The following is a 24,112-nucleotide window of genomic DNA, read 5'->3' on the forward strand; positions in this document are numbered from 1 at the left end:
TCTTTGGAATCATGCAGGACAGTTGGTACATCTGATCTTTAATCTCCATAGTATCTTTCATGTAGTTAGCTAGGCTTGGTGAGTTCCTCATCCTAACAGCCATGGAGATCAGACTGCCAGTGATTGAAAAGATGAAAAAACAATAAGTATTACAAATTGGAAGGCTAAATTGAGGGATTATGCAGATGACCAAGATTTCTAGCAATCTGAAACATGAAAGTCATGGTGTTTTTGAAAGAAATTGGAAGCTGGCCTTAGCCTATCTGGCGGGGGAATTTAAGTGATAAAAACAAGTGGAATTTATTGATACAGAAGAACAGAGGGTTAAACAAAATTATGTATAAACTCTACGTTGTTCAGTGTCGGGAGTCAATGTGGTGGGGCACACTGGGGGTGGTAATTGTACTGTGGGTGGTGGGTTGTGTATGTATGTGTATATGTATATGTTTGTAGTGCGTATTGTGGGTGTTTTACAATTTTAAAAATATTATGGACAAAAAACAAACTAACTAACAGCCATGGAGAAAAATGAAGGAAATGGTCTCTGCAGTAAGCATGTAAATACTACAGCCCTCTCATCTACAACAATAATTGGTTCTGCTGAAAATGTGTTTAATCTATAAAAAAACTAAAGGTGATTTGTACTGGAGGCATTTCCAGTGTGGTCACAGCACTTTAAACACAGCAAGCTTAAAGTCCATTCAACTACAGCATGTATTTTGCTGCATTTTTCTTCTGAAATTTGAATATTTTTACCTCTCACTAGCTTCCAAAAGTAGTAACATACAGACCTCTCTCGTATACAAATATCCAGAATCCTACTGAGTTCAGTAGAATTTACTCCCACAGAAGATTATAAGTACATGCCAATTATCCAGGATTAAGTCCCATTGAATTCAATAGCAGTTCTTTTCAAAACATTTGCACTGGAACAGATTTCAGAAACCCCTGTGGTACTCCAGGCCATGTGTTCAATAATGGGTTATTCCCTGAGGAACTGCCCTGCATAAAAACTCTAGCTTCTCCTTTAGCCAGGGTTTCAAGTAGTGCAGCCAACATACAGTATTAACGCTTCTGTGTTCAAGCAAGGGCATTTAAAAAAATCTATAGCAACAGCTAAATCAGAGCATCTATAATCCTTTTGAGCAGAGCAAGTTAAATTAAATCAAGTTTCTCATTTTGAAACTAACTATCTTCTAATTTGGAATGCATATTGACTACATTCAGAAAACATACTGGCCTGAAACTTATCAGTTTAAACTTTAAAAATTTTGAGTACTATACAAAATCTTTGTGCAGGTCTTGCTACATAACTAATATGTGTGTTTAGGTGGTAAGACTAAGTACCAAACTATGGTTTGTTTACATTAGTCTTAATCTGAAAACTAAAAATGCTACTAAGCTCAGATATCCAAAGAACATAAAAGGGGCACAAGTCCATTCATACATGACCTCAATGTGTGAGTATGATAAAATAAAGATGACATCTATGCATACAGTGATTTCTTAGGCTTCTGGTTCTCAAAAACACAACTCCAACAATATAAATAAATACCTGGATTCATATGTAACATGAAACCATGTGCTTAAAATAAACTTAGTTTATGGAAGAGTCATCTGTAGTGCTATATAGTAGATAATGGTGCTAAATAGCTACTCTATCTCTTCTCTACCTCTCTCATATAATGAAGCAGGTTGATTATAACTAGTAAGAAGATAGTGAGTAAGGAGTTTTTTCCCCTCTCTCATACTAGAACTTGTTCCATCAAGTGAAGTTGAACAGTATGAAATTCAGGAAATATAAGCACACTTATTCAATACTTACACACACAAGGTAAATTGAGGAACTCGCTATTCTAAAATGAAGTGATGGCTACCACTTTGGATATCTCTAAAAGGGAATAAAAGATCATGAATAATAGTCATAATGGGTATGTATATTATCTTTGGAATGGAGGCAGCATATCTTCAAATCCCAGTTGCCAGAAAACATGACCAGAATAATGCTACTGTCACCATGTCTGCATGTGGCCTTCCTAGAAGCATAGGTTGTCAACTGTGGGAACAGAGTACATGATTGTCTAGGACTTTGGTCCAATCCAGCATGGCTGAAAAAAGATCCCAAGCAAGACTGGCAATATCTAGAAACAAATGACCCTGAGATCTGAATAAGCATGAGTCACCCCCAGCAAGCAGAACCATCTCTCTTGCTGTTTCAAGCTAGCTATTGTACCTATTATATCCAAACGCACACAGTCAAGCCAAGATGATCAAACCATGGTTTAATCCTGGTTTACAACAACCACAGTTTAAACTAACTATAGTTTCAAGTAAAACACAGAACCATAATTAGTTTAAAAGTAAAATCTCTTTAAAAAAAATCTTTGGCAAGAAGGAAGACGAGTGAGTGCATATGAGCTCACCATAATGTGGCATTACATCTTAAAAGGGGTCCTTTATGGATCCAACATTTAGCTTCAGAAGACAGCCACACCATTTTAGGAATTCAAATGTTATTTACAAAGGAATGATTAAGACATTTCAGAAGCATGTCTGAATTATGAGACTGTAGGAAGAGCTTTGCAAGTCACAACATGGTGTTCATTAGAAATAATGAGCATTCTCTCCTCTCCCTAGTCCATAGACCTATAATTTTCACTCTTCATATGTACTGAGGCCCAGTGTCAGTAAATATTGTGTCCCTTGACAAAATCACAGTGGAGTCCTCTGGCTATATCAAGTTGGTGATAATTTCCCCCATATCATAGGGCAGTTTCCCCACAGGAATGATCCCAATAGGTTCAACCACAATGTTGGGAGGGAGTTCTTTCTTTTACGGACTCCTCATCTCTCTTTTTCTGGGAAGCTTGCGATATTTACACTGGATCCAGACCCTGTACATTGTGACTTGTTTTCCTCTGTTCACTTGAAGGCGACGGTCGACCATATTCTGAACCTTCTCTAAGTCCGCAGAAGAGAACAGTAAATCCAATTCATCTAGGGGATAAAGAAGAATTTCATGTATTCCTTCATTCTTAGTATATTTCTCTGTAAAACAATTTACAAAGCAGAACAATGCACAATGTGACAAAATTGTGTGTGTGTCCCCAAAAAATGATCTTTAAAAAAAGGGGGAGTAAAAGAATATGAATGCAGTTAGTGACTTTCACCTGGCAATTGTACCCTAAGACTCCATAGCTGGAATTGCAATTTGCTTACCTTGCGTGAAGAAATAAACTCGTGTACCATCTCCTCTCACATAGAAGTTATCAGCCAAACACTGACCTGGAAGAGAAGAATGAACATTCTAACTACAACTGGCTTGACTCCAAGTGCTGCTGCCCACATTCCTACATAAGATGATGGCAGGGACCACAATATATGGCTGAAAGATAATCACAGTCTTTCCTTCAGTTGGAAACCAGGTTAGTGATGATTTGAACTTAAGCAACTGTTCTTATTGTTTTCAAGTCCAGAAATAAGATGCCTAAATCTAGCACAACACACACGTGGGCTTGGTCTCTTTCTCTCTGAAAATGAGGTAACACAACTTATAGCTTGCTTCTTTATTCCACCATCCAAATAAATGGTGGCTACAGGAACACTCAAAATAATTACACCCTACAGGCCTCTTTCCACTTTCTTACAGATACAATACTTATTTCCAGATGGCGTACACATACAGTGTTATGCCATTAATCAAACTTCACCCCCTTTCTTGTTTTCTACCACCTTCAAAGCTCAGTGGTATGTTTTCTCACCATAGTTGCATCTATTAGTTAAATTTACTTCCCACCTTTCCTCAAATGATCTCAAGATGGTATTGCTCTCCTTCATGCCATTTTATCCTCACAGCAATATGTGAGATAGGCTATCTTTGGACTAGGTCACTCAATGAGGTTCATGTTTTAGTAGGGACTTGCAATCTTGCTCTCCCAAGTCTCATTATAACTATATTAGCAACTAGTGGGTTCCTAGGTGATCCTGGACCACAGCTTTCAGAATACATCAACATTGGCTGGACAAATTTGGGATCTGGGGGTCCAACAATTTCTGAGGGCACAATGTTAGTAAGCGCTGCATCACACTGTTAGCTTTCAGAACTGGGACAGACATCTAACCAAAAGGGTAAAGAGAAAAAAAAAAGTCAGTTTTATCAGAACTTATTCTCTCTTCCATTATAAATGCTTTCAAGTCACACACTGACATATGGTGACCTCATGTATTTTATAGGGTCTTCTTAGGTAAATAATCAAAGGTGTTTTCTCTAGTCTTTCCTCTGAAATGTAACCATTGCCTGGGGAACAAATAAGTATTGACTAAGACCAAAATGCGTTCAGCTGTGTAAAAACTACAAACTTGTGGCTTCACTGCAACCCAAAAAGATGTAGAAAACATGTGACATTATACCCTTTCATATCCTTAAACCATTTTTTTTGTCTTTGACTTGTATACTACTTTTGCTCATGAAAAGAGTTCCTGTGCCTTCAAAAAATCTAAAACCACTTTGGTGTCTAAGCATCAGAGTTAGGATGGTGTAGTAGTTTGAATGTTGGACCAAGGGTGTTGGAGACCAAGACTGAAATCCCTGCCCAGCCATGCAAACCAACTGGGAAATCTTCTGGAAGTATACTCTCTCAGTCTCAGAGCAAGGCAAAGGCAAATTCCCCTCCTCACAAACAAATCTCACCAGGAAAAGTGTATGATAGATTTGCCTTAGTGTTACCATAAGTCAGAAACAATGTGAAGGTACACAGCAACAACATTGAACACCATCACCCCACCTGTTGCCATACCTTTCTTAAAGCGGAGTTGAGCGAGATCATAACGGCCATAATCACGTAACAAAATCATTCCCCCAGGTTTCAGAAGTTTGCTAAGTCTACTGATAACACACTGCATTCTAGAAAAAGGAGAAGTAAACATTGGTCAAAATAAGACGTGACTGCCATTGATGGATGGTACAATATGAATGGGTTCCTGAATTGGTAAGGCAGAGTATACCGTGAGTACACAGTTAATATGTGAAATATGTTCACATCTTGAAAAAACATTTATTTTTTGTATATGTAACTTTCAAATGCTTACAGCCACATTTTGTTCCTTTGGTCTAGATCCCACTATGTATAAAAACCTGTATCTCTAAGCAGAACAAGTGTCAAGTTTATAACTTTGTAAGTGCCTTACAATGTATTTCAGTATATGATGTTAAATGGATATATTTGTAGCAAATGTTGATGTATATAACAATTTCAGACCACCAGAAGAAGGCCTGGAGAAAGGCCGAAACAGGTTGTGGGCGGCTGATTCTTGTTCAACTCGGCATAAGAACACATGGCGTCGATATTATTTCAGAGTGATTGTACAAAACCCATACAATATTGTTCGTTATTACTGTGAATTTGAACAGTATAATAAGTTTAACACTCAATTTATTCGCTGAACTTATTATTTTCTATTTTGTATATAAGTGGGCTATTGATGTATGGTAGTCATCTATCAGCTCAGCATAACCAGCTGAAGGAAAGGTCACATTTAAAGCTCAGTACTGTTTTTGCTGCTCAACTTCAAAAGAGTTAATCCTCACCCATGCATTCACACATACTGTTGATATACTTGATTTTCTGCTTGTCACAAAAATACAATTTTGCAACAGCCACTTCCCCCAATACACAATCCTATCTGCAAGATGTCAATAGAATTTAGTGACAGTTACATACTTTTCTGGGAGAATTGATGAAAGCACAAAAATGAGAACCACCACATCAAGACTTTCTTCTGGCATTGGCAAGGGATCATCACTGTTGCACAGGTCGTGGACAAAGGCAAAACAACGAGAGGCATCATATTCTGGATGAGCCTGCATGTTCACAATTATTGTTGTTAGAGCATATTTTAGCAGTAGTCTCATTCTGAAGTATAATGAGACTACTGCATAAGAAGGCAAAAAGACAACTGAGGGCTGGAGCCAAGAGTGGGCAGAGCCTGACCTATTGACAAAGCTACTCCTTTGTTTCCTCTGTGTCTGGCACTAAGATTCTGCAGGCCCCCCACCAACAACCCCCAAGCAAAGTAGTGATAGCTTCATAGGGTTTCTCAGCCTGTCCACTCCAGTTTTAAACCCAACGGCTCTTTCCATTTTTCTCATGGTTGGAATAAGCTGTTAGTGAAAGGCTCTACTCCATGTGACATTAGTCAAAGAACTGCATTACATGACGATAGCAAAAGGCACTGCATACTTTGAGATACATGGTGGTATTTATCAAATTCTCTCTCTTTTTTTTACCTTGACAAGGTCCACTGCTGTAGTGGAGAAGTCACAGCAATACACAAACAAGCTCGGGTCACTGAAACAAACCAAAAGGGACAGTCCATAATTTTTAGAATGATGAATGATTGTAGAGGTGTTGTCAAAGATGGCACCAGCAAGAAAAGCAACATGAAATCTGAGACACAACTGCAAAGCAGGCACAGATAAACACTAGCATTATTTCACTAAAGGGGAAAAAAGATAAACTATGAAATACTGGGAGACATCAGGAGAGTCTGGCTAGGCAGGACTGAAATTGAGCCTGAATCAAATCTGGTGATTAAAAGTAGAGTGGATACAGTTTGTGCATGTTGACAACAAGGACTGTTGTATAAAATAGATGGAGAAACAAGGAAACCAAATATGAACTCCCTGGAGAAAGCTGAGAGGAAGGGCATTGGGTTAGATACCATCTCTTGGCATAACCCATTCTTTCTAACCTGGCACCCCTAGATGTCTTGGGCTGAACACTCAGAATGGCACATCCAGCATAAAGGACAGCAGGATTCTGGATGTTATAGTCTAGTACATCTATATACAGCAAATTTACACCTTTTATAAAGGGTTGTAAGGAAGTTAACTAAACACGGTTCTCTAAAGAAAGTGATTTATTTTAAAATGTAAATAGAATTTCACTTTTAAAAAGCACAGAATAGATATATCTCTTCCTAGAGCAGATGGGAGAATTGCCTATCTTAGAGATTTCACTGTGTCAACCAACCTTTATACATGAAATGTAGGGAGAAATTGAACCATTTTCGCATGATGAGAACTCAGTCAGTTTGGGGCCTCCCGATTGCAAATAAGAGACATTAGAACTTCCACAGAATCAGAGGTTGCACCTTTATGTTCACTTATTTCAGAGTCCCAATAAAACTAACTGGGCTTATGTCTGGGCAGACTATATAACTACTGTAATTATAAAAAAGCCAATTAATTTTTTTAAAGATTCAAAATGTACTTGGAAGTTTTTCTTACTTGTTAGTTTGGAGGATGGGGAAGACTGTGTTCCCAGCACCACATCCCACCTGCCAAGAAAACAAATATATTTTAAGCTACGATAATAAAATCTCATGCCATCATACATTTGCTAGTCTATAAAATTCTGCCAGGTTTTTCACTGATTTTGCTACAACAGACTAACATGATTATCATTCTGAAAATAACTTATATTATGCATATTTTAAGTAATACAAATATGAAGTAAACAGCTTTTCCCCATACAGTTGCTTATCCTTATACATTTACTCTGCTTATGTTGAAATGTTATCTTTCAAACTGCAAAATTCTTGGTAATCAACAAACTTTAATAGGTTCTGCAGCCTTAAGAAAACTCAGCATTCTTGGGGATACATCTCACTAAGTATGTGTATGTGTGTATATATATTAATTCTTGCTATCTGGCAGATGGTACAGGGTGACAAAGACAAGGACAGGCATTTAATGTGCAATAGCACAATGACAATAAAGCTATTCTAATTAATACTGAAACGTACCACAAACAAATGCCTTCCAGTGGGTATTTTCAATATAACGGGTAAAAACTCTATCATTCTCATGGCCATTAACATCCATTGCTTCAAAGAAATTTCATATGGTCATTGCAGTGGTTGCTACAAACTTTTAAAAAGCACAGAAATCAAATATCTATGTACACAGCTAGCTTTGTTTAGATTTGGAGCAGCTTTGAGTTTGATTGTTTTGGGTAGAGGGGGTGGTAAGTATTATCAACATGGTGTAAAATATCACCATCACACTCTGCTTTCAAGTCTCCCTGACCATACATTACCCATGTTGGTAAAAAGGATACTGAACTCAGCATGTCCACTGCATCACCAGCCTAGTTACTCTAAAGTTCTGATTCATAGGACTGTTACCTCTAATATTCGATAAGTAGCAGATGACCCTGGGAAGTCACCTTCTTTTAGTTTTTGTTCCTCCAGCTTCTTTGATCCTGGTTCAACCTCTGCATGGATCATGTCACCACTGTCTGGTTCAGAGTTCAGATGTTCTACGATACCATTCTCCGCTGAATCAAGTCCATGGGCACTGCTGCTTCCAAGGTCTGAGATGTTGGCATTTTCCACAGCTTCCTTGGTGACACATGTGCCAACCTGACTGCCACATAAGTTTGGTGCTAGTTCAGGAAATTCTGTAAACAGCCAGTGTCTGTCCTTAAAAAAACCATTTTCATGAGTTTTGTAGAAAGCATTCCAGTACTCGTTGGCATTGAACTCATAGGCATCTGTAAGAGAAAGACAAAATGCAAAATAACCATAATGCGTCCATCTTCCAGATGTTCTGGACTATGATTCTCATCATTACTGACCACTCTTTATGATAGCTGAGACTGCTAGGAGTTTCAGTTCAAACCATTTGGAGGCTGATGTTATAGGCTGATACAAGTACATCTGAGTGAATAAAATTGTGAGATTTTTGAAAATGACTCCATGGTAGGTAATCCCACAGACCCCCATTTGTTGTATAATTGTTCCCATTAAAAATTATTTCCAAGCTTGACTTACACTTGCTTTTTATAGTTAAACTAATTGCGTCTTTTCCAGTCCTCAAAGCATTGATCTGTCAGTATTTAAAAATATTTGGAAACTATTATGTGCACATATTTTCAACAGCTTTATTTTACTTTCTCCACATTTCATTCCCCTCAAAGATCTCCACTGAATTTAATCTGGCAATATCCTATTGCCAAATATCTCAATTGATTTATTCTTCTATCTCTATTGATTTTAGCATCAGGAGAGATGCATATTACAAAGGCGTTGAGCCTGTTTCTGTCAAACCTGCCTACAGTCCTGTTCTTGAAACAATTTTCCCTAAGCCTGGTTCACGTAAAATATCAGAGCTAAGCTGGGTGTCAGGAAAGGTGTTTAGATCACTGATCCCATGTACAATTCTGCTTCTGTTAGCTATATAATAGCAGAATATATAATTCTGCTTTTGGTGTTTGCTCAAACTCCATGTACTTTATGTATGAATAAAAACAAACATCATAGTTCATCTCCCCCCTCAACTATACAACATAGACACTTGTATAAAAATGCTTAGCTATTATCAGGATATTAGGTTGAGATCAATTTCCTATGGCTGTTGGAAGCTTATTGCCAGTATCAAAAAGGAGAGGGGGAAGGAAAGATGATTTGGGAAGTTAAGCCACTAATTTATAACTGCAATAAATGTTCATAGGAACCCATGCTCTTGACTTTCAAGCAATCTCTGTAGCATTCTCTCATGCATAAGGATCGACTGACACCGAAAACTCCCATTAGCTCTCCGTCCAGTATTCATATATCCAATATTAATTTGATTCATTGTAGCCCACTGAAGTAAGTAGAAAGCATAAGCACAAGACTAACCAACCAAATGTTCACTCTCAACTTTCTGTGTACTATAGAAAAAAAAGGAAAGCAAGAAAGCAGTTATATATCCCCAACTTTCCATTTAGGATCAACATAAAAACTGATAAATATCCAACTAACTAATTATTATGAACCCTGTATTTATATTACAAATTTCAATGGAACAACATGTGTACATTGAAAGCATAGGTATGATCTAGAGTACAGCTTCCTAAACTTTTTCCACTTGCAATCCCATTTTGCCTGAGAAAATTTTATGTAACCCCATGTGTATAAAATAAAAATCAAACATTTACTGATAATGAATCAGCATTTGTAAGGCTTGCTAAACAGGTTGATTTTCCTTTTGTGGAATACAGCTAAAGCATTTTTGCAGAGTCTACTATAAACACTGGCCATTGTTGCTAACAGATTTGTGTAAATGGGTGGTGCTCGGAAACCTTTTATTGTTACCAAATCTTTTGTGACACTGAGCTAAGGAAAGCTCATTTGGGGTCAGGACCCATAGTTGAAGAAGCAGTGATTTAGAGCAAAGTTAGAAATTGTGAAGTCCGTAGATATTAGTTATCTACATCTCCGAGGAATTGCCCAGTGACTATGCTGGCAGCTGCAATCTGGCATTTAGATCCACATGGTGCTATTTGGTTCACTCTAGATTGATTACACTATGTAACATAAATTTTGTTCCTAGGTTATAAATGTCATTTCCTAATTGGTTCTGCCATAAAAACATGGGAAATGTTTAGTAAACTGAAAAAACATTGTTTTTGTGCGACATTCTGCAGCACATTTTGCTATAGTTTTTCAATAAATATCTCATAGAGTCTCAACCAATTCAACATAGTTTGTGGCGGCCACAAAAACAAAGTTTCTGGATTTTTAACAATTGCTTTCAAATAAGTACTGCACAATTGAACAGGAAATAATACTCTCAAACCAGGAACAGTTTTCAGATTTTGTTACATAGTGTTATCATTAAACTTCTCTGGGCTAGGACCAAAAAAGATGATGCTGGAGTTAACCAACATCTGGAGAAAATATGAGTAGCCGCACTACCTTGCTGATCTTGTGGGACAAACTCTATGCTGTTCTCTCGGACTTTTGCTCGAGCCACAGCTTCCTGCTCTTCAGACCACTCCACGTTATCCCTGGAGAAAGAAAAGAATGGAAGTAACTCAGCACATTTAACCTTAAATTCCAGAATCCAGAGATAGCCTTGTACCTAAAGGCAGAAACCAGCCTGCAGACCTTACATATACATAATCATGGAAGTTGTGTTATTTGAGAAAAAAATAATGGCATAAACCCATGGAGGAAGATAAGTGGAAGAATCTGGAGCAGAAAGGCAGTTTGTTTTTGTTGGTTACCTTCAAGTACTTTGTGAAACAAATGATTGTGTGGCTGAGAAAGTGCGACTTGTCTAAAATCACCCAATGGGTTTCCATGACTAAGCGGGGATTCAAACCCTATTATTATCTTTATGTTTATTATTATTATGTTTATTTATAAGGAGCTGCAGTCGCGCAATGGATTAAACCCTTGTGCTGGCTGAACTGGTGACCTGAAGGGTGGGTTGCAGACCTGAAGATTTCTGGTTTGAATCTGTGGGAGTGAGAGCTCCCATCTGTCAGCTCTAGCTTGTGGGGACATGAGAGAAGCCTCCAAGCAGGATGGTAACACATCCGTGCATCCGCTGGGTAATATCTCTGTAGATGGCCAATTCTCTTATACCAGAAGCGACTTGTAGTATGTTCTCAAGTTGCTTCTGACATGATAAAAAAAATATTTATACCCGCTTTCTCTACAAGAGAGACTCAAAGTGGCTTCTAGTGAAAGCGAATTAAATACAATTTAAAATTGAAAAATATACAAACATTAAAATAGTATTAAATATTAATTTTATTTAAAAAGTAAACAATTTAAATCCTGAAAAAACTGTTTAAAAGTACATTCAAGTCTAAAACCACATCACCCCCACACTTGATCTTAAAAAAGCAGAGTCATAGCCCAACACACAAACCACTATGCCATAGTAGCTCCATAGAAGGCTGGTATATATTACAAAAAACAAGCTCAGCAGCACGAGTCAAAACAAACTAAATATCCATGTAAACCCACAATTTAGCCATGTGGTTCTTGAAATATGAATGAGGTCTGCCCATGTATGTCTTCACTTCCCTTAAGACCTCACACATAACCTGCCTTTCTCATGACACTTTCGACAAAGAGTTCATCTACACTGTAGAATTAATGCAATTTGACACCTGTTAACAGCCATGGTTCAAGGCTGGATCTACACTGCCATATAATCCAGGTTATCAAAACAGATCATCCACATGATCTGCTTTGAACTGGATTATGTGAGTCCACACTGCCATATAATCCAGTTCAAAGCAGAGAATCTGGATTTTATAGGGCACTGTTGAAGAGGCCTTGGTGATATGGAATCCTGGGATTTGTAGTTTCTCTTTAGAGAACCTTGTAAAACTAGAACTCCCACGATCCTATAACATTGAGCCACTACAGCTAAAGTGGTGTCAAACTGCATTGAGTCTACAGCAGGAATGGGCAAACTTGGGCCCTCCGGGTGTTTGGACTCCAACTCCCACAATTCCTAACAGCCTACCGGCTGTTAGGAATTGTGGGAGTTGGAGTCCAAAACACCCGGAGGGCCCAAATTTGCCAATGCCCGGTCTACAGAGTAGGTGAATCCAGAATCCCCTCTGCCTGGAATAGACTCACAGGAGGAGGGCTCCTTACCAGGCGTTGTGCTGGAAAAGGCGAGTCGGATCGGTGAGAAAACGGTTCCCAAACTGCCTCCTTTTCCTCCCATCGTCGCCGGTTGCCGCCATAGGAAGAAAAGGGAAAAACAGAGCCGGAAGCAGGTGGCGAATCCCCAGCCCTCTTCCCCCTGAGTTTCTAAGAGCTGTATTCCAATATAGAACTAGGGCTGCGGAGCGCGCATGCGCGGATAACACAGCGTGGTCTTCCAATAAGAGAAACGGGCCGTACAATGCGCATGCGCGAGAGAACACGCTTGCTTGGCGTGGTCCTGAAAACCGATCAGAGTGAAAAACATCAGGTTATATTCCTGTGTAACTACAAATATAGAAATATAGAGTGATACATACAGAGCTTCTGGCTGCACAGAGTGATACATACAGAGCTTCTGGCTGCACAGAGTGATATATGCAGAGCTTCTAGTTGCACAGAGTGATACATAGGAGCCTTCGGTGGCCTATGGGATAAAAGCCTTGTGACTTGAAGGTTGGGTTGCTGACCTGAAGGCTGCCAGATTCGAATCCCACCCGGGGAGAGCGCGAATGAGCTCCCTCTATCAGCTCCAGCTCCATGCGGGGACATGAGAGAAGCCTCCCACAAGGATGGTAAAACATCAAAACATCCGGGCGTCCCCTGGGCAACGTCCTTGCAGACTGCCAATTCTCTCACTCCAGAAGCAACTCCGGTTGCTCCTGATACAAAAAAGAAAAAGAAAAAAAGAGGGATACATGTAGAGCTTCTAGTTGCATCTGTGTGTCAAAATAAAACTTAAAGTGGATATATATATTTCCATATGATTAAAAATAAGTTTTTATTTTTTATAATTGAACAAGAAAATGGAGGAGTCCCCAATGGCTCAGTGGGTCAAATGGCTGAGCTGCTGGATGTGCTCCCCAAAACGCATTCGAATCTGGGGAGTGGAATGATTTCCCGCTGTCAGCTCCAGCTTCTGCCAACCTAGCAGTTCGAAAGCATGTCAATGTGAGTAGATCAATAGGTACCGCTCCAGTGGGAAGGTAACAGCGCTCTACCTATAATCGAGATCTAGCAGATTGGTATTGATGTATAATGCCTGTAATGCTAGATTAGTCTTAGAAGTAGAATTGATGTATGTTTAATGTCTTACCTTGTATGTATTGTTGCTATTTTTTACTTTTGTGTGTTTGTGTGTATGTGTGTATGAAGGAACAGAATTCAAAATGATCAGATTAGAGAGATGGTTCGAAACTAACAAAATGAAGTTCAATGGGACAAATGCAAGATACTCCAAATGAAATGCAAAGAAACAGAATGGGGGACACCTGGCTCGACAGCAGGACATGTGAAAAAGATCTTGGAGTCCTCACAGACAGCAAGTTAAACATAAGCTAACAATGTGATGCAGTGGCTAAAAAAGCCAATGGAATTCTGGCCTGCGTAAATAGGAGTCTAGTGTTTAGATCCAAGGAAGTCATGCTCCCCCTCTATTCTGCCTTGGTCAGACCAACCTGGAATACTGTGTCCAATTCTGGGTACCACAGTTGAAGGGAGATGTTGACAAGCTGGAAAGTGTCCAGAGGAGGACGACTAAAATTATCAAGGGCCTGGAGAACAAGCCCTATGAGGAGTGGCTTAAAGAGCTGGGCACGTTTAGCCTGCAGAAGAGAAAGCTGAGAATTCCTTGTGAGTAGAAAAGGAGAAGCATAAGGTCCTGTATACAGTGGCCAGAATCTCTGAATTGGGTTAGAAGTCACTCTTGGATGTCCACATGATGTCCAGGGAGTTCTTACCAGTAGTGTGGGATAAAATCAGTTAACCCAATTTATATTTCAGGATCGGTGTGGAAAACTGGACACATTCTAATTCAAACCAGTCCACTATCAATACAGTCTCATGCTGTCAACCCCTTTACACTCCACTCTGTCGCACAGGGAAAAGAGGATGAACTTATCTTTGCTTGTCTTTGTTGCTATAATAATATAATAGTGCAGGGGGCTGGACTAGATGACCTTTGGGGTTCCATTTCAACTGTCTGAGTCTAACAACAACAACAACAACAACAACAACAGAATACTTATTCTATCTTCCTGCCTGGTAGAAAGAAGGGAGCTATATTGGATGGCCTTTGGGGGTCTCTTCCAACTGAGAATAATAATAATAATAATAATAATAATAATAATAATAATAATAATAATAATAATAATAATTGTTTGCTGTGTCATACAATAAAATAATAATAATAATATACCTCACAACCTCTGAGGATGCCTGCCATAGATGTGTGCGAAACGTCAGGAGAGAATACTTCTCGAACATGGCCATACAGCCCGGAAAACATACAACAACCCAATAATAATACAGTAGAGTCTCACTTATCCAACATAAACAGGCCGGCATAATGTTGGATAAGCGAATATGTTGGATAATAAGGATGGATTAAGGAAAAGCCAATTAAACATCAAATTAGGTTATGATTTTACAAATTAAGCACCAAAACATCATGTTATACAACAAATTTGACAGAAAAAGTAGTTCAAAATGCAGTAATGCTATGTAGTAATTACTGTATTTACGAATTTAGCACCAAAATATTACATGTATTGAAAACATTGACTACAAAAATGTGTTGGATAATCCAGAACATTGGATAAGTGAGACTCTACTGTAATAATAATAATGCATTATAATATAATAGTAATTCTATCTTCCTGCCTGGCAGAAAGGATGAGGCTGGACTAGATGACCTTTGGGGCTCCCTTCCAACTGTCTGAGTCTGATGATGATGATGATGATGTACAATAATAGTCTCCTGGAGTGACTGCAGAAACAATCAAACCCTTCTGTTTTCTTCTCTTGGTTGTGGGAGTTCTTTGTGCAAAGTCTGGTTCAATTCCATCATTGGTGGAATTCAGAATGCTCTTTGATTGTAGATGAATTATAAATCCAAACAACTACAACTCCCAAATGTCAAGATCTATTTTCCCCAAACTCCTTGTTCCAAGTTTGGTCCATATCCATAGTGGTTTGGTTTCACATTGCTCTCTGGATGTAGGTGAACTACATCTCCCCGAAATCACTGTCAATTCCTCCCAAACCCCCAGTATTTTCTGTTGGTTAAGGGGGTTCTGTGTGCCAGGTTTGGTCCAGGTCTGTCATTCGTGGGGGTCTCTGGTCTGTGAAAGTCAGAGCTGTATCAGTTGAAGGTACTGCAAATCCCATCATCCGTTGTCCATACTCTCCCAAACATATTGTTTTTGCAATTAATCTCTTTGCTTTAATTATGTTCAATTTGTAATAATGAAAATACATCCTGCACATCAGATATTTACATTACTATTCATAACAGTAACAAAATTACAGTTATGAAGTAGCATGTTATGGTTGGGGGTCACCTCAACATGAGGAACTGTATTTAGGCGTCACCATGCATTAAAAGGTTGAGAACCACTGTTCTTGAGTCAAATGGGAAAATTGTTGTTACTCAGACCCTGGCCTCTTGAGAGAAAAATGCAGGGGACAGAGACAACATTGAGTGCAAAGCTTCATCCTATTCTGACATGAACTTCTACCAGCTGATACCAGGACAAAAGCTACGGATTTAAGGAGCTACTAGATGTTTTGAGGGGACCCCAGATGGCTTCAGTGGCCGGGAAGTGGCACCGACTTCACCGTCACGATCAATGGTGAGCGTCCTGAGGGTGAAGGGAGTATTGCTGTGGGCAACACTACTGCGCACCTCTGTAAAACTTAGCCGGACTTCTAACGCAATCAACCTTGGGATCCAAAGGCAATAAGCACAACAAGTGGTAACAGTTTCAGAAATCAATTTATTAGAAAAAGAGACATGGTGACGTAAACAGAAGAAAGAAGAACCAAGCAAGTTCTCCTCAATCCATTGCTGGGAACCCCTTGAACGGCAACCAGGACGACCCCAGGCTGGCCACCAACATGCAGCATTCTCCCGGTCTCAGCCTGCATCGAGGTTCAGCATTCGGCTGGGATGTCAGGATTTTTCTGTCTTACTGAAGCCAAGAGGCTAATGGATCACATGCCTTTTAGATCAGCCAGCTGGACTCTTGCTCTTTCCATCCCAATTTGTTCTTAACAATGAAAGTAGGCATAAGAAAGAGGGGGGAAATGATATTTTTCCCATAAAAGAAATTTCATTCCTTTAGGGTTTCTTTTGAAGGGGCAATGGGTATAGAAAAATGGGACAACTGTGCACCCCACCTAGCTTGCCTCCTCGAGATAACAATAGTCTTCCGCGAGTGCCCCCTAAACTCCACCCCGTGGGGTCCACAGTGGCCCATTTCAAGTCCATTTGCCCTTTTTGAAAAAGGCTGTCAGAGTGATCTAGAATTTGTGTGTTCTCAAATAATATTCTGTGTTTCCTGGTTGGGACATCAAGCGCTCCTCTATAACTGACTTCTCTGGTTGAATTAGTCTGCAGTGCCTTTCATATGTTCTTTGATTCATGTCCGAGCGCTTCATTTGAGGTCCCTGTATAGACTTGTCCACAGAAGCATGGTCTACGGTAGACTCCTGTAGTGGATGGAGACACTTCTTATCCTTTGTTAAATTTTCTTGGTGGTTGGTAGATTGTTTGGAGGTTGTGTTTCTTCATCAGCTCACCTATGTGATCAGTGGTTCCTTTGATGCATTTACTTTCAGGTGGATCTTTTTCTTTGTTCTCGTGGCTTTTCTTGTTCTTGCAGCTCTCCTGATGTCTGTTATGGAATACCCATTAGGCGGTAGAGCACAGTTTAGGTGGTTCAGTTCACACTGGAGCAGGTGGGGTTCGCAGATCCTGTTTGCATGGTCTTTCAAGGACTTTCATTGTGCTTCTTTTTTGACCTGGGTGATGGTTGGAGTTTTTATCTGGGTATCCATCAGTGTGCGTAGTCTTTCTGTAAACCGTGTGGCTCAATGGTTGATTTGGTTTGCTGATGACTAGGACATCTAGAAATGGTTGATTTCCTTCATTTTCTTTTTCCAAGGTAAATTGGATGTTTGGGTGGATGTTGTTCATGTGATCCAGGAACGTGTTCCGTTTGTCTTCTCCATGGCTTCGAATGGTGAAGGTGTCATCCAAATATCGGAACCATATGGGGGCTTTTTTGGTGCTATTTCCAGGGCCTTTTTCTCAAATGGCTTTTCTTTCTTTTCTTGTTATGTTGCTGGAGGGAGGCTTTGCTTCCTCAGGATCCTCAATGTTAGCCTCTAACTTCTGCCGCTTCTTCCTCCTTTTGCTCAGATGAATACTTCGCTGCCTGAGGGTTGCCCATCGATCAGATAATCATGGTCTGCGAATTATTCCGCTTAGAATAAGCCTGGGAAACGGTACATCCGGGTCACTGGCCTGGGGGGAGGAGAAGGTGAGAGGGTTGTTGCGGGAGGAGGGCATGGACCGGCTCGAGGTAGGGGAATTATTTTGGCCGGGCTCCACTGGTCCACTGGAGGCATCTTCAGGAGAAATGACTGTTGCCTTTTGACTTCCGTCTCTTCCACATTGGCCATCCGGCGCACAAACCCCAGCCAGAGATCCTTTTTGATGGAATCCTGTTCCTTCTGGTCTTGCTTGCCAGTCTTCCCAAGCCCGTGGGGCTTGCTTTGTAAGACTGGGGGCTCCTGCCGTTTCTGTCTTCAGAGCTGCCTCTCCTCCCACTGCTTCATGACCTTCTCCCTCAGGACTTCCGCTTGGGCGGCTTTTTGTGGGGCCAGTTCCCACACGGGGCGCCTCTGCCTGCTTGGCCGCTGAGGATGGACGGGTGGCCCTGGCCACTTGACGGGGGCTTCCTCGGGCTCAGGGGGACGCAAATAGATCACCCGGATCTTGGGAAGGAGGCAGCCAGTACTTAGCAGGCCGTATGCCTCCATTACAATTCCAAAACAAACAAACAAACAAAAAAAAGGATACAAACCAATAAATAAAAGTAATAAAATAAAATAAATGTATACTATATTTGAGAAAGAAAGCTAAATAATTAAGATTATAAACTCTAACAAATACTACAAATAAATATATTTTAAAAAAAACACTCAATAACAAAAACAATTAACAGTCTAACTGTAGAGAAGTTATGTGTAAAACAGAGATTATTGATATGATTTTATTTGTTTGTTTGTTAAAGAAAAAAAAGAGTTATATATTAGCAAGGAAAAGCCTAGCATGGAAACTAGCTGGAAGCAGCATTTGGTAGGTTGCCATGGTAACACAGCTTCCCTTGGGAGAAAAGGGGCATGGCTAAGATGACAGTTGGAGGATATTCCCTTTTAAAAGTTCAGTTGCTGTGAGGGTTTAAAAAGGACAGTTGCGGTTAGGTTTTGGAAAGATTAGGAGCTGTGGAAATCAGCTAAGGACGGCAACTTATGGTCACTCAGGGGAAAGGCTGGGAATATAAGTTGACCGGGGAAGTTTAGTATACTGTTTTGAAGAGAAGTTATTTAAGAAATATCCATTCAAGAAAGACTACATTGTAACTTAAGATCCAGAACGTTTACTGATTGAAACCATACGCTTATGTACCAAAAATAAACTTGAATTTTGTTATTGTTCATAAAGATAAGTCTCCTTGCCTCTCTGTAAGCCTGTTACCTCACGTTGGTGGCAGTTACCGTACCTATCTATATAAGTTACCGTACTTTCCTATATAAGTTACCATCTTTACTCATTTAAACCCAATCAGTTCCGTTATCCTTCCTTATCCACTAAATCATCCCTGTCATACATTCACACATCCTCCATCCCTCCCTCTCACACGCGTGCACATCTCCTGAATTGGAGGCAGCAGTGGGATTTAGAAAAAGATTTCCCCTGCCTGAGTTGAGTACCACAAATTGGGCTCTCTTCAATTGGTGGCACCGGTGGGATAGAAAAGGATTCCATTCCCTGCCTCACCTCTCTTCACTAACAATACACAAACAAACCAATAATAAGAACAAATATCAACTACAACAACAACAATAACAACAACAAACCAATAAACCAAAACTAAACACAAATACCAGAATTGCAATGAGAGGCAAGGGCAGGCAGGGCAGGGCAGCAATGAGCGGAGGACGAGAGCAGAATGAGGCCAGAGGAAGCTGGAAGAGGCCCAGAGGCAGCAACCGTCCAATCGCCTGGGGAGACATTGTGACATCAGAGGGAGGGAGGGAGGGAGGGAGGGGAGGGGGAGGGATGGTGGCATCAGAGGGGGAGGGGGGGTCTGTTGGGGGGGGGGTCCTGGGAAGACGGTTGTGGAGAAAGAGAAGAATGGGGGCCATGCTGGGAGGCTCCTGAAGAGGGAGGCTGCCACCTTTGCCTTCCTCTGACTCTGAGAGTGGGATTTGCACCAGGGGCTTCCAATGGTAGAATGTCACATCCCGGACCTTTTTTATTTTCCAAAATTGATAGCTTGCAACCATTCAAGAAGTCCGCAGCTGCATCCCAATCAAAGATACAGATAGAAAACACAGGACCAGTACGGCTCTACTGCACAGAGCTTACTTGGGCATGTACAGAGGGTTGTTTCTAACAAGTATATTACTGTTTCTCTCAGCATTTGCATTTTGAAAGGACCGAGGCTGGATCTACACTGCCCTATGTCCTGGGATCTGATCTCTAAGCTACTGGCCAGAAATCATGAATTGGTGATTAAGATGAACATCCTACCAAAAATCTTATTTTTATTCCAAACTACTACTATACTAGGAAAGGACCAGATCTTTAAAAAGTGGAATAGAGACCTAGCAATATTTATATGGCTGGGGGGGGGGGGGGAACTATAATAAAATTGGTAAATTGAACAGACGAGAAAAGAAGAGGCAGATTCAGACTTCCAGACCTGAGATGATATTACAAAGTCTGTGGGTTGCTTTGGCCAAGGGATGGATCCAGTTTAAAGAATGTTAAATATTTAACACGAGAAGGCTTCGACCTACAAAGAGGATAGCATTTGTACATGTGTTACAACCAGAGGGAAATCGAAGAAAACATTGGGAACCACTTCATAAGGTTGGCTCTAATAAAGATTTGAGGAAAATATACCAGAAATCTCCATTATGGATTTCATCCTTAGAAGCTGTTCAGAGGAGAGAACTAGGTTGGGAGAAATGGCCAACTTACAAAGAAATACTAAAAAAACAAAATGGATTTTATATATTAAAAACCCAAGAAGAAATCACCGTATTATATAAGAATGTCTCCTAGTTTCAATACTGACAATTGAGAGAATATTATAATAAAGACAAAAGACGGGATTTGCTGATAAAGAATTTATATGGGAGAAATTAATGTTAATTGAAAAGAAAAGAAACTAAAGTATACTTCTGCATACAACTTGAAAGAAAACTGGTACAAAATAATGTACCCAGGAGGGAGTCTCTCATGATACAAAATGATATGCCAGTGCTATATAACCCCCCCCCCCCCAAAAAAAAAGTTAGCAAAATATGACAGAAATATACAAAACGCATGTGGGCCCTTTTTACCACATGTGGTGGTCCTGCAGAATTGCAAATCACTATTGGAAAAACATTCAAGAAATCATTCAGAAAATCTTGAATATAAGAATTCAATTCAAACCAGAATATTTCCTCTTGAGAATGAAAGATCAGAAACTTAAGAAAAACAAATATCTTAATTTAACTACCTTGTAACAGCTGCAAGAATAACATATGCAAGAAATTGGAAGACTAAAGAAATCTCAACAACAGATGAATGGATATTGAAAATATTAGACATTTATTGTATCAGAAACAAAACCGAGGGTACAGTTGTAATGTATTTAGGAACACAAAGTCTAAAAACTTGGCATTTATACTAAATGTCCTTTGACCAGAATCTGGCCATTTGGAGTGCCTCTGGTGTCGCTGCAAGATGGTCCTCCATTGTGCATGTGACCGGGCTTAAGGCTGCATTGAAGTAAGTGGTTGTGGTTTGCTCTTCCCCACACTCGCATGTCATGGGCTCCACTTTGTAGCCCCATTTCTGCATCTCGTGGTGCCAGAGCACAGTCTGTTCAGGGCCTTCCATGTCGCCCAATCTTCTGTGTGCCCAGGGGGGAGTCTCTCACCCGCTCTCAGCCATGGATTGAGGTCCGGGTTTCAGCCTGCCACTTTTGGACTCTTGCTTGCTGAGGTGTTCCTGCGAGTATCTTTGTAGATCTTATAAAGCTATTTTTTGATGTAAGGCACTGGCGTGCTGGCTGATATCCAAAGATGATGTCAGGTGATGCAATACTGGCTAAACAGTATAATTTCTCCAGTGGTGTGGGATGTAGGCATCCTGTGATAATGCGGCATGTCTCATTAAGAGCCATATCCACCATTTTAACATGCTGAGATGTGTTCCACAATGGGCATGTGTGCTCATTAGACATAATGAGTATAGACAATCTGACCCAACAACTTAAAAATGATCAAGGCACCCCCCCCCCCCAAAAAAAAAAACAGACTGGACACAATTTATGGATTATTTGAAACAAGAAAAAATGAAAATGATAATTTAATTAATGGAAAGATACAAAGGGAAACTTTCAATACCAAGAAGAAAGACTGGGTGTGGAAGAAACAAACAAGATTTAAAAACATCTAAAGATCCATCAAACATGATGAAAGAGATTGGAGGCATACAAAACCCTACCAACCTTTTTCTCCTTTCTCCCATTTCCCACTTGGTCCCTCTCTATTAGAAAGAAGTGAGGTTTCCTCTTTTTGAAAACTATTCCCTTCTAGCAGTCCCCCTATCCCATGCACAGCATCCTCTGTGTTACAATATCCCAGGCAGGATGCAACTAAGGTGTATACCATTGTGGCCAAAACTGGCTTCTCAAGGAACGGGCGCAGTTGACACACAAGTTTTAATTGTGCAAAGGACTTCCTGGTGACCGCAGAGACCTGAGCCTCCAGGTTCAGTGCCGAGTCCAAGAGGACCCCCAAACTGCGGACCTGTGTCTTCAGGGGGAGTGTGACCCCATCTAGCACCGGCTGGATCCCTATTCCCTGATGGACCTTCCGACTGATCAGGAGTACCTCTGTCTTGTCTGGATGAAGTTTCAATTTGTTTGCCCTCATCCAGTCCATTACTGATGACAGACATAGCTTGAGGATCAGGGCAGCTTCCTTGGCTTTAGGTGGAAAGGAGTAGTAGAGTTGGGTGCCATCTGCACATAGGTGGCACCGAACTCCAAAACTTTGGATGACCTTTCATGTATATGTGAAACAGCATGGGGGACAAAATGGAACCCTGAGGAACCCCCCAGGTCAGCGGTATCTCTGAACCTGGCAAATAAACTTCTGCCTCTGTTGTCCACACTTGCTGTTTTGTTCCGAGATTTAGAGGCTCTCAAGGTGGCCGCTGCGGGCCTTCTGCCAGAAACCTCAGCAGTTTTTCTCCCAAAAAGCCCTGGGATGCAGAGATACGGATATGCAAATATATGGATATGCGGATCTCTGCAAAAGTTCAGTTCTTTGTCCTGGCCAGAAAAACTGTGCTCTCCAGACGTTTCATGAAGTTTCTGCCACACAAACAAACATCACGGGGTAGGACCACTTCTGCCCAAGTCAGCACTGCACAATAAAACAGGAACACACACTTTCAAGCCAGGAACAGAACTGTGTCATTATTGACACTTTTTAGAGCCTGGCTGCCTGCCCATCTGTCCAGACAGATTTGGTTGTGTACTTGTGGCATGGGACAGTAGGGTATTGTGTCTGAATTATACATGGCTTTTCTATTAGCCACCTGAATGACCTTAGCTCTCACTATTTACATTCCTCTCCAGCACATCCGTGTCTCAACAGCCAGTGGTACGTTTTTGCCATTTACTAAACTGTACCCGAGTTGTCAGCATACACCCAATGAGGAACTGACATATATAACTTGGCAACACCATCCTGTTGGTCCCTAGCACAAGTACACCACGAAACCTGTCTGCACAGATGGCCATACAACAAAGTCTGATGACCTTCTGTTCCTGGTCTGAAAGTGTCTGTTTCTGTTTCATTGTTTACTGCTTAATGTGAAAGTACTTGTCGCACCCCAGGAACTTCATTTTCTGCCACAAACTTCATTAAACAGGTGAAGGACGAAGTTTTTGCCTTCTCCTGAAGTGTCACGTTCTTTTTAGGAATCGTCCAAACAGGAACAAACATCTAAAAGCTGGGAACAAACCCAGATTTAAAATAATCTGTGATTTCCAATTGCAGGGACATACAGACATGCAAAGGTATTTGACTAAAAACCACGATGTTCCCGCACCTGGAAATCTCACATTTTTGGCTTTTGTAGCAATTGCTTCTTGGTTTGCAGGGAACTGCATTTGGCCACCCTTCTGTAGAGGCTGGATGGCCATCTGTCGGGGGTGCCTTGAATGCGATTTTCCTGCTTCTTGGCAGAATGGGGTTGGACTGGATGGCCCATGAGATCTCTTTCAACTCTATGATTCTATGATTCTAGACGGTATCTCGATAAAATATTTTTCTCAAAATATTAACTACTCATGCTATTGAGAAGTTTTGTTCATGTGGTGACAAGTTGTTTTACTTGATTGAATCTGGTCTGTTGAGGTCCCTCCTGAGACTTTGTATAAGACCCCATCTACACTGTCATACAGTCCCAGTTTCTGAATGCACATAATCTTCTTTGAACTGGATTATATAGCAGTGTGGACTCATATAACCC

General features: G+C 40.5%; 1 protein-coding gene across 1 annotated transcript; it reads right to left on the reverse strand.

Annotated features, from left to right (window-relative positions):
• Window positions 1-2,269: 2,269 nt before the first annotated feature.
• On the reverse strand, window positions 2,270-12,778 carry LOC100556198 (tRNA N(3)-methylcytidine methyltransferase METTL2). The gene is made up of 9 exons (XM_003222423.4): window positions 12,448-12,778; window positions 10,744-10,835; window positions 8,188-8,555; window positions 7,289-7,338; window positions 6,287-6,347; window positions 5,721-5,860; window positions 4,797-4,903; window positions 3,220-3,285; window positions 2,270-2,997 (listed from the first exon to the last, which is right to left on the reverse strand). The coding sequence occupies exons 1-9, from the start codon at window positions 12,537-12,539 to the stop codon at window positions 2,834-2,836; spliced, it is 1,140 nt and encodes a 379-aa protein (XP_003222471.1). The 5' UTR covers window positions 12,540-12,778; the 3' UTR covers window positions 2,270-2,833.
• Between the last annotated feature and the right edge of the window lie 11,334 nt (window positions 12,779-24,112).

Source organism: Anolis carolinensis, chromosome 6 (assembly GCF_035594765.1).
Source record: "Anolis carolinensis isolate JA03-04 chromosome 6, rAnoCar3.1.pri, whole genome shotgun sequence".
Classification (NCBI taxonomy): domain Eukaryota; kingdom Metazoa; phylum Chordata; class Lepidosauria; order Squamata; family Dactyloidae; genus Anolis; species Anolis carolinensis.

Bases quoted from the DNA above. Each gene is read 5' to 3' on its own strand.
- LOC100556198 (XM_003222423.4), bottom strand. From the start codon at position 12,539: ATGGCGGCAACCGGCGACGATGGGAGGAAAAGGAGGCAGTTTGGGAAC. The intron at 8,556-10,743 runs GTAGTGCGGCTA...TTTCTCTTACAG, and splicing joins TGTCCCACAAGATCAGCAAG to ATGCCTATGAGTTCAATGCC. The intron at 5,861-6,286 runs GTAAAAAAAAGA...GTGAACATGCAG, and splicing joins CAGCAGTGGACCTTGTCAAG to GCTCATCCAGAATATGATGC.